Source organism: Dipodomys spectabilis, unplaced genomic scaffold (genome assembly GCF_019054845.1).
Source record: "Dipodomys spectabilis isolate Male_0828 unplaced genomic scaffold, ASM1905484v1 ptg000004l, whole genome shotgun sequence".
NCBI classification, from domain to species: Eukaryota; Metazoa; Chordata; class Mammalia; order Rodentia; family Heteromyidae; genus Dipodomys; species Dipodomys spectabilis.
Genome location: NW_024870681.1, coordinates 2727217 through 2738290, shown reverse-complemented (window position 1 = coordinate 2738290; position 11074 = coordinate 2727217). Strand labels below are relative to the sequence as shown.

The window sequence follows — 11074 nt, the reverse complement described above, 5'->3', positions numbered from 1 at the left end:
CCACTGAGCCACCTTCCTAGCCCATGTTGTTTTAATTTCTATCGATAGCTTTACCATCAGTGGAGCGAGCATTCTGAATGCAGCAGTTAATGCCTATTTTTTTCTTTTGCCAAGATGAAGAAAAATTATGAGGATCAGCCATTGTCTATGAACTGTCTAGTGAGTTTCTTCTGTGACTGTTATCTTTTTTGGACCTTTTTGGATTTCGAGCTTCTGAAGCTCAGTATTCGTTTTTCTCTACTTTTCCTTATCTTAGGCCTTAAAAGGGGTAGTGAGCTTTAAAAGGGCTCCCATCAAAGTACCACCAATGCTTTGGACTCCGCCTTCTTCAACGTGACCACGCCTCCTTTAGACCACACCCCTTCCTGATGGCCACGCCCCCCGAGGTGGTCGTCTCGGACGTGGTAGCGAATTCTCCACAATCCTGCCCTACAGATGATCTGAAGGCGGGACTTAGAGCAATCTTTTTTTCCATTTGCCAAATTATATGTCTATCTGACCTGAGTACCAGCCCATCTCATCTTCAACCCGAGGATTGGTTAGTCTGTTCTTTGTTCCTGGCTCATGATTGGTTCTTTCATTCCGCCCCTTTCTTCTAGCTTTTGCAGGCGGGATTAGCACGCAGCTTCCTGCTCCTGCCAAAAAAATAAAAGAAGAAAAAGAAAAGAGGAGAGAGGCAAAAGAAAATGTCAGAGATTTTTGATTTTTAATTGGCTATCAACCTTGTCGGTCAAGCCAAGATCTGCCTCTTGATTGGTCTTTCTATCTGCCCATCCCGCATTGGGGGCGGAATTTCCCCAGGAGACCCACACCTTGCTGCCACTGGTCGAACAGTGCGCCTGTCTGAAGTTTTCGGCCCAGGATTGGAGACGGACGCGGACAGGTGGGCGTGGATTGGCTAAGGCAGCCGGTCAGTGCGAGGCGGGGGCGGGGCCTCGGAAGCTGGTTGCGCGTGTCCGCCGCTGGCTCCGCTCTATCCGGCTTTGCTAGGGGAGGTGAGTCCGGCCGCGGCGGCACCGGCGGCTGAGGAGGAGGAGGAGGTGGAGGCGGCGGCCGAAGAGAAAGCAGCCGCGGCGGCTGAGGAGAAAGCGGCCCCGGGGTCGGACGCCGGGTGGGGGGGAGGGGGGGAGACGGAGCAGCCTTGAGCCCTGCAGGGGCCGTCGCACGGGGGACCCACCCGCTCTCCCCCCCAACCCTCCTCAGCAGAAGCCGCCGGCGGCGGCGGGGGCCGGAGTCAGCCCGCTTCCGACCGTACCCCGCCCGCCTCCCGGGGCTCTTTTTCTTTGGCCCCGGGACCCTAACCTCTTCCCGGGGCGGTTCCCCTCTGTCTGGGCGTCCGAGTGCTGCCCACTGCTCTTTCATTTTCCCCTGCACCTCTTTACCTTCACTTTTCCCCGGGTTCTCTCCCTCCCCCCCCACCCCCCCGCCCTGCCTTTCGCCTTCTCTCCTCACTCTGTCCAGCCTCCTTCCCGTCGCGCATTCTGCCCAGGAAAGTTTGGTACACCCCCCCCCCCCCGCAGCCCCCCTCCCCCCAATCAGGTCAACCTGACTAGACTAGGAGTAGGGGGAGATGTAGGAAAGGCCTGAGAGTTCGAGGGGGGGGGGAAGCCAGAAGCAGGTTTTCTTTGCAAATTTCCCCCCCATCTTTTGGGTTTTAGGGTGGCTGGGAAATCTGTCGAAATTGTGTTTTTTTGAGGAGGTGGTAGGTGTTTAGAAAAGGATGTGGGAATGGAAGGGGTAGATGAGTCAACCCTCTTACAGGATTCTAAGGGTGGTGTGTTACCTGATCCTTTTCGTGTGTGGAGTTCAGGGGGTCGGGAGATTTGGCCTTTATTCCCACATTCAAAGTTGGAACCTCCCCCAAATTAAGGATGGAGTTTTAGTATCCACTTGTGGCAGGAATCCTGGGGGGAAGGGGTCCTTTTTTCCCCCCCCTTTTCTTTTCTTTTTTTCCTTTCTTTTCCTTTTTCTTTTTTCTTTTTTGGCAACCCATACCCTTCCACATTCACACTCACCCAAAACTTAAACACCAAGATCCTCTTAACTTGTTTGGATTGACTGATGAAGACATAAAGCCAGTTACGCTCTATGTTTTTTGGAGGTGGAGTGAGTGGTTTTTCTTCATTTTTTAAATGGCCAAATGACAGCTTGACCCAGTTTGCTTTCCAATCAAAGGGCATTTTTTGAATGTCTCTTTGTGGCGCAAGAGCCAACGCAAAAATGATGGCGGCTTACAATGGCGGTACATCTGCAGCAGCAGCAGGTCACCACCACCACCATCATCACCACCTTCCACACCTTCCTCCTCCTCACCTTCACCACCACCACCACCCTCAACACCATCTTCATCCGGGGTCGGCTGCTGCTGTACACCCTGTACAGCAGCATACCTCTTCGGCTGCCGCCGCAGCCGCAGCAGCAGCAGCAGCCGCAGCTATGTTAAACCCTGGGCAACAACAGCCATATTTCCCATCACCGGCACCTGGACAGGCTCCTGGACCAGCTGCAGCAGCCCCAGCTCAGGTACAAGCTGCTGCAGCTGCTACAGTTAAGGCACACCATCATCAGCACTCGCATCATCCGCAACAGCAGCTGGATATTGAGCCCGATAGGCCTATTGGATATGGAGCCTTTGGTGTAGTCTGGTGAGTATCAAAAGAACAACACAACTTCCGGTTTCTTTCCATGGTTCTGATTGGACGAGTCATCACCCATGCTTTTCACTTAGTGGACCAAAGTGGAGCAAAGTTCTCAATTCATCTGTTGGAAGCCACCCTCACTTTGTGAAGAGGCTTAACATGTTGTCTATCTAGGCTTAAGCTTTTGAGTCTTGGCAACTTTCCTTTTTAGTTGGTCGAGGGGCTTGAACTCGGCCTAGGCACTGTCCTTTTCACTCAAGGCTAGCACTCCACCACTTTGAGTCACAGTGCCACCTCTGGTCTTCTGGTGGCTAATTGGAGATAAGAATCTCACGGACTTTCATAAGCAAGCAGGCTGTGAACCACTATCTTCAGATCTCAGCCTCTTGTGTAGCTAGGATTGCAGGCATGATGTCACTGGCTACTGGCTTGCCACCTTTTTTTTTTTTTTTGCGGGTCCTGGGCTCTGCCCCTGAGTCTTTCTGTGCTCAAGGTTAGGGCTCTAAAACTTGAGCCACAGCACCACTTCCGGCTTTTTCTGAGTAGTTTATTGGAGATAAGAGTCTCGCCAACTTTCTTGCTCAAGCTGGCTTTGAACCACCATCCTCAGATCTCAGCCTCCTTAGTAGCTAGGATTATAGGTGTGTGAGCCACCAGCTCTGGGATATGGATTTTTTTTTTTTTTTTTTTGCTTGTCCTTGTTTGAACTCAGGGCTTGGTCTCTATCTTTGAGCCTCTTTGTGTTGAAAACTAGTGTTCTACCGCTGGAGCCATAGTGCCACTTCTGGCAGCAACTTTTTTTCTTTTTTGGTACCAGTACTAGGGTTTGATCTGAGCCTGGACACTGCCCCTTTTTTTGTTCAAGGTTGGTGCTCTACCACTTGAGCCACAACTCCACTTCTGGATTTGGGGTGGTTGATTGGAGATAAGAGTCTTACACACTTTGCTACCTAGAATAGCTTCAAATCATAGTCTTTAGATCTCAGCCTCCTGAGTAGTTAGGATTACAGACTTGAGCCACCAGTGCTTGGCATGAATCTTGGCAACTTTTAGTGGAGCACCTTTTCATGACTAACATACATAAGTTTAATTACTAAACTTTCCTGTTCAGAATCTAAGTGATCCACTGAGAGATCAATAGATGAATGTATGAAAAACCTATTCCTATAAAGACCTTGGTCATCTCTCATGTGTTTGATTTGCTTTGGATCAGTTGCCCAATTGGAGCAAATGTCAACATCTGACCCAGATTTGGTTGCTTTGTAATAGCCTTGTCATTTGTATATACTTTGCATAATTTTTTGCCTATCCTTTTCATCTTTTGATGTTTTGTTTTGTGATCTTGGTCTCCAGAAGGATGGTAGGTTTTAAAGTTTGTGATCTTGGTCCCCAGAAGGATGGTAGGTTTTAAAGTTGAACCAGTTAAAGTCATTGCTCTAGTGGTTTATTTTAAACCATAAAGCTAAAGTTGGGAAGTATGTAGCTTAAGTCTTCTGATAAGAATGCATTAAATATAGCATCACACATGAGTACCACAAATGAGGTTAGTAGACTGTAGCTGTGCAGTGGCCCACATTCAGTGTAATGTGTTAGTGTCACTTAGTGCCTCTTTGGTTGCTTTTATCCCTGTTCAGTTGCTATTGTAGGAAGTATACTTTTAAACAAATGAAATGGTTTTACTTTTGCTAGTGCTAGGATATCTGAAAAAGTCTGAAGAGTTTGTTAAATGTAGAATTTTTAGTTTTCTATTTGCTCTTAGGAAGATTTAGTAGTTTTATAATAAAATGTACTTATTCCCATCAAAAGTAGAGTGAATTATGGGTTTTCTTTTTTAGGATTAAGAATTTCAGTGTGGATAGATGAATTAATGTTTTCAGTGCATTCAAAAATAGATTCTTGTTAATGTCTAGAAAAACCCCATCACCACAGGAAAATGAACTCTGGTACTAGCCTGGCAAATATCTCCTTTCATCTTTGTTTTTGAGGCTAAAAATTGATGAATATCATTTGCATTAGAGCCATCTTTATATTTCAGGTTTTATAATCTAGGCAGTTAAGGTGATCCGATTTGTCTTTCTTCCTTTTCTTCCTCCTCCTCCTCTTCTTCTTCTTTTTTTTTTTTTTTTTGGTAAACTAGTAGAATCCAGTTTTTCTCAGCTAGTCTCCAAGGAGGTTGCTGCTTCATTTTCCCTTCTCCAGGGGGTGTGAGATTCCTAGTGGGAAAGAGTAGAGCTTGTAATGGTGCCTCTTCAGTCACTGCTCAGGGACCTGCCTGTTCCTGCCTTCCTCTTTCCCCTTCCATAGCCTATCCTGAGGGATTTCACTATGAACTTCCATTTCTTGCCTAGCCTTTGAGGTTTTCCAAGCTGTGGGGGTGAGAAGGGAACAAGAGAAAGGTTGTTCCTAGTTTTAAACGTTGTCATTGTTTTACTGACTGAGAATTTATAAAGTTTTTAGGTCTGGATGCTCTCATTTAGTGCTTTGTGTACATTGCTAAAAACTAGGGATATTAAAAGAGCTACTGTATTCTTGAATAGATCTAATTTTATCAAAAGATGTGACTTTTATACATTTTAACTTCAGGTTTGTTAAGGGAATTTTTTTTTTTTTTTTTTTTTAAGAGAGCAGGGTTGTGGTAGGCTAGTGACAAACAGGAGTACTGAATAGCAAACAGGAATACCCTGTCTTGAAAATCCAAATGTATTTGACTTGAATTCATCCTAGAGCTTTGATTGACCCTCCACCTCGGAGTTTGTACCATGAACTTGAAGTAGGTTTTAGTGCGCCATCTTCAATTGTGCACTCGTTTCACATTTGACTTGTCTTACTATGTTGTAACCCCTTGAGGGTAACAGCTATCTCCTGAAGTACTTCTTTTTCTGCTCAGAATCTAGAACAGCGTTGTGATAGCTTTCCTGCTTGATTAATCGGTCTGCTATTCAGTCCCTTCTTTGTTTTGGCTTAAATTACAGAAACAACCGAAATTTAATTCTCATAGTTCTAGAGTCTGTAAAGCCAAGGTTAAAGTGCTGGCAGCTCTGTTTTTTTCTGAGGCTTCACTCCTTGTATTGTAGATGGTTGTCATCTTGCCACCTTCATTTTCAACCAGGTTTTTGTAGTTCCTACATTATTTTATCAGTTGTTTCAAGTGAAATACAACTTGGTGAGTAAAAAAGGGAAGAACTCCAGGTGTGTGTTTTAGTATGCAAATGTTTGTCTGTTTTTCTGTTTACATAGTGATGAGTTGTTTGAGCTGTTGATTATATTTGGAATTTAATTGCTCTATGACCTAAGTAAGTTTGTTGAAACTGCAGAGATTTGTATTTTTGGTAGTACTCTAAGACCTACTGCGTTGATAAGGTTTATTTACTTTGTAGCTAACAGATTTTTCTTTTTAATTTAAAAAGCACCTTATGAATCTAAAGCATCTATTTTCTAAAGTGATTAAAATAGAACATAAGAATATTCTTCTGTTGATACATCATTTGCGTCAATGCACTATGTAACTTATGATTTACTTAGATTCAAACATACATTCTTTGCAGTTATTCTGTTTCAGCATTATGACAAGGGACTAAATCTACCACTATTGTTTTTTCAACAGTCACCCAGAGGGACAAACTGATGTAATTTTGAGGGATATTGTTGTTTTTCCATGTAGATGGGAAGAGCTATCCATAGACATGATGCAGCATTTTACCATTCAGATTATGTGTGTGTGTATGTGTATATGTATGTGCACGTATATGCACACATGTGTATGCATTGATCCTGGGGCTTGAGCTCAGAGTCTGGGCATTGTCCCTGAGTTTTTTCACTCAGTACTAGCTCTGCCACTTGAGCCACAGCTTCACTTCCAGCTTTTTGGTGGTTAATTGGACGCAAGAGTCTCATAGGTTTCCTGCCTAGGCTGGCTTCAAACAGAGATTCTCAGATCTCAGCCTCATAAGTAGCTAGGATTATAGGCATGAGCCACCACCAGTGTCTGGCTTTACCATTCAAATTTACAGTATTACAGAACAGTTTAGTATGCCTGACATGATTTATCTTTCTGCTGAATTTAACTAGTGGAATAACTTATCAGTATTGGACACTTGTGTAAAAGTAGTGAATTACCCATTAGCTTCCTGGTAAAGATGGTACTTTGACAGTTCAATTAAGGTTTCATTAACAACTGTCTACTGTGTTTTATCTCAAAGTAAGGGTTCCAGTTTACCTGGTAATGTGATCATTAGGTAGGTTGAGATACATTCATTGCCAATGATAGAACTGCTCATGAGTAATCAAAATACCACATATAACTTGACCTTTGTTATCAGATGTCAAGACTTGCAGGCACCCCATATGGACATTTTCATAATGTAAAACCCAAAACCCCAAACAACTCACAAACAGGAGCCTCAATTATTTGGTGAAAATAAAATAGTATACCTTTTGTTCAAGCTTCACATTTGCCACAAAAAAATGCCATACTTTAACTTTGGGACAATAATCTTCAGGCTCATGAAGTATATAGTTTTGTGAATTGGAGTAAGTTGAGCACATGAGAACAGTTTGAGGGCTGCTAAACCCAGGAAGTTTTTGGCATCAAATATAGATTGGATTAATGACACATGCTACCTTGATAAAAGTCTGGGAAAAGCTTCTACTTTATAAAATTAGTGTTTTGGTTTTTGACTTGTCTGATTAAAAGATCAAAGACCTTGGGATTCATTTAGTCTGTTGTTTTTGTACTTCAAATAAAGTTGGGGAGCTTTGAATTTTATTATTCTAATAACCTTTAACAGATCCTTTTATCTAACTTTCAAAACTTAAGAATCTCTGTAGTGATACTTAGTTATTTACTACTTCTGTGATGCTAATAAGTTATTTACCATTTCTGCTCCTCATCTACAAAATGGGAATAATAGTGCTCAAGATTGATAAGAGTACTAAATAGGTACACTAAGTCCTCAGTAAATGTTTTTATTGTAGTTATTGTTGGTAGAAGAAATCAGACTTGTTTAATAATATTCATGGAAGAGTTTTCTAGATGATCAGATCACCTGGTGAAACTGTAAATTGTTTTTGGATGCCTGACTTTAAATACCAGGGAGTGCCTGGTAGATAAAGAAGGTTGAATTCAGAGCCATGAAGAAAATATCCTGTCTTGTTTTCTCAATTAATTAAAAATAAATAAAAGATACAGTTAGTGTAAGTGTGGTAAATGTTCTAGTCAGATGATCTGCACTGTTTTAAAAGTGTTATTGATTTAAATACTGGGAAGGAAATTATGGTGTTGGTGTTGGTGTGTGTGTGTGTGTGTGTGTGTGTGTGTGTGTGTGTGTGTGTGTTTTAACAAGTGAAGGACATCATCATTATCAAAGTTCTGCTTCAGCGAAGTTCATTTTAGTTGTGTTTCGGGTAAAAAGGTGTGAATTGCTAAAGAAGACTTCTGTGAGGTGGGGGAAATGTGTGTGATTTAATGAAAAATTATTCAGTGTTAACTTTTATTCATAGTAGAGATTATCTAGCTTACTTGATTATCTTACAAAAATTAAAGGCATTTTCTTTCTGATATTTTCTCTGGTCTTTTTACTGCATTAAAAGCAAACTATAATTTTTAAAAATAGGGGATTTTTTTTGGATATGTTTGGGGAAAATCCTGGAGTTGCATCTGAAAGAGTAGTGTACTGCAGTGTATTTTGTTATTAAATGTGTTTTATAGGTTAAGAATCTGTAGTGTTGAGAAATTTCTCAACTACCAGCCAAGATTAACAGTCACAGCTGGATTCTTTGGGGGGTCTGCTTTGTGAAAAAAGCTTTGAAGAAACAGAGCCTGCACCATAAAAAGGAAACGGTTGCTCTTGTAGACATAACAAAGCATCTGTGTGAAACTAGAATGTGGAAATCTATATTGTTAATTTAAACTACAATGAATTTACTTTTAGAAACTGCAGGTTTGTGGTCAAAAGTAGAGAAAGAAGAGAGAAGAGAATAAAGAAGAGAGAAGAGAATAAAAGTAACACAATCTAAAGATATTACACTCTTGTCTTGGTGATTGAAACCCCATAGTCTGTAACATTGAAAAAGTCATTTTGGCATTCTGTCAAGATTACCAAATTATATTAAAAAATCCAAAAATAAAAGAAAGCCATTGCACAACAAAATAAATTTGATTTATTCTTGGAGGTTAATTTTATGTTATACTGTTGAATATCAATTTAGAAAAAAGATACATATTTTTTTCTTAACAAAAGACATTTCAAGGGTTGGGAATTTAGCTCAGTAGAGGAGTGCTTGCCTGGCAAGTGCAAGGTGGTCTTCAGCTCTGAAAAATAAAATAAATTTCAGAGCCAGGTGTGTATAGCTCATTCCTGTAATCTTAGCTACTCAGGAGGCTGAGATCTGAGGATTGTGATTCAAAGCCAGCCCAGGCAGGAAAGTTCATGAGACTCTTTTCTCTAATTGGCAAAAAGCCAGAAGTAGAGCTGTGGCTCAGGTAGTAGCATAATAGCCTTGAGTGAAAAAGCTCAGACCCTAGGGCCAACACTCTCCTTCCCCCCTAAAAAAAAAGACATTTCAGAAACATTACCTTTGCAAACAAACTAAAGTGACAGTGTTGCTCTAATTACCACTGGGTTTATGTCCAGAAAGAGAAATTGAAACAGATAGTAGTTCTATTTCATATGCTGTGCTAGAAGGAAAATATTTATAAAATCCATTAAGTGAATATATGTTTGAATTCAAATTCTAGGTTTTTTTAATTCTCAAAGCATAGCAGCTGTAGATAATGTTATTCCTTAGTATAAAAAGACTTCTAGAATGCTGGAATGTTTCATTGTCTTTTTTTTTTATTTTTTTGGTGGCACTGGGGTTTGAACTCAGGGTATAGTGCTTGTTAAACAGGCATTGCCCCAGTGTTTCATTATTTTCATATTATTTTTGCATTATCTTTACAACTTGGGGTGTGAAGAGTTTTAACTCACTTCTGTAGTATAATTGAGTGGCTATTCTCAGTATTTATTATTATTTTTATTAGATTTATTGATGGCCTAGCAATTCAAGAGTCAACTTCATATATTTTATTTTTCCTTGATATGCTGATTTTTCTTTTTCAAATTTGTCAAGGCCAAAGAAAACCTTCCACTCATTTTCTAGTCATTAAATGGAATGGAATGAAGCTGGCGGGAAGAATCTGTTTCATTAGGTTATATTTGGGCTTTAGTTATAATTCCTTGTGCATCCTTAATACTCCATTGAGATATTTGTTAACTGGGTCATCTATGTAGATCAACAATGATTTCCAACGATAATAGCTTATGAGTTTGATGCTGTTGTTGCTTGGGGGTAACACAGTGCCTGAGGCACCAGTTAAAATACTGTCAATGAGCATGTGACAAGTCCTAATAGATCTCCTTGAAGTACTTAGCCAATAAACAGTAGCCCAAATTCTGGCACCACCACTATAGCAAGATGACTTCTTAAGGAACAAATTGAGTTTGAACTTCAGCAGTTAGTTGTAATGGTGTGAGTAGTGGACTTATGTCTACCATGGATAATGATTGTATTCTTTACACAAACCTAGTTTCACATCTGTGTTTTGAAACAGTTTGGCCAATCGAACCATATCCACTATTAGACACTTAAAGCTTTTGATACTTTTGGAGCTTTCTCGTCAGTATATTTTTATCGTCACCTTGCTCCGGATCTTCATTGTCATAGGCAGTAAATGAGAATATTTACTTTTATGAATGATTTTGAAAACCTCTATCAAGTTTCTGCTATTATTTTTTGTTGTTGCTGTGCTTGTAATACTGAAATCAATATTTAGATTATTTGGCAGTACTAGCATTTGAATTCAGGTCTTTGGACTATACTGCTGTACCATTTGAGACAAGTAGTGTCTCAGAGTTTGCTTAGTCTAGCATCTGACAGAAATCCTCCTATCTCTGCCTTTCAAGTCTTTGGGATTATAGGCATGAGTTACCACATAGGGCCCAATGTTTAGGCCATAATCTTGCCTTGAGTTTACAATCAAGTAAACAATTTTAAAAATATTATGTGCTGGACTATTTTTCAGGCACTGTGTTGGATGACAAAGGTTAAAGATTAATCTCTGCTTGAAGGGGAGATAGTTTTGTAAATGGATAATTACAATTGAGTGCCATACATGCAGCAATAGAGATAATCCCCAGAGGTTATGGGAGCATAGAGGTGGGATTACTAAGGAAGGTATGGATGCTCCATAGAATGGATAATACTTCAGTTATAGAGGAAAGCCTGCTTGCTTGCAGTAGGGTAGTTTATCCTGTATGTATTGGTACTATGCTTTTCCTGCTAATACTTTACCTTTTTAGAGTTTTAAAAATCTGCTAGCTGGGGGCTGGGAAGGTGGCTCAGTGGTAAAATGCTTGCCTTGCATGCATGAGGCCCTGGGTTTGATTCCTCAGCAC

The 11074-nt window shown here is 40.8% G+C and overlaps 1 protein-coding gene across 1 annotated transcript in view; it reads left to right on the top strand.

The window, feature by feature from the left end:
• The first annotated feature begins 1049 nt into the window (after positions 1-1049).
• Positions 1050-11074, top strand: part of Nlk (nemo like kinase) — a 144248-nt gene continuing 134223 nt past the window's right edge. Inside the window, exon 1 of the mRNA XM_042691103.1 lies at positions 1050-2645. Within this exon, the coding sequence (XP_042547037.1) occupies positions 2188-2645 (458 nt within the window). The 5' untranslated portion in view covers positions 1050-2187. The remainder of the gene's footprint in view (positions 2646-11074) is intronic.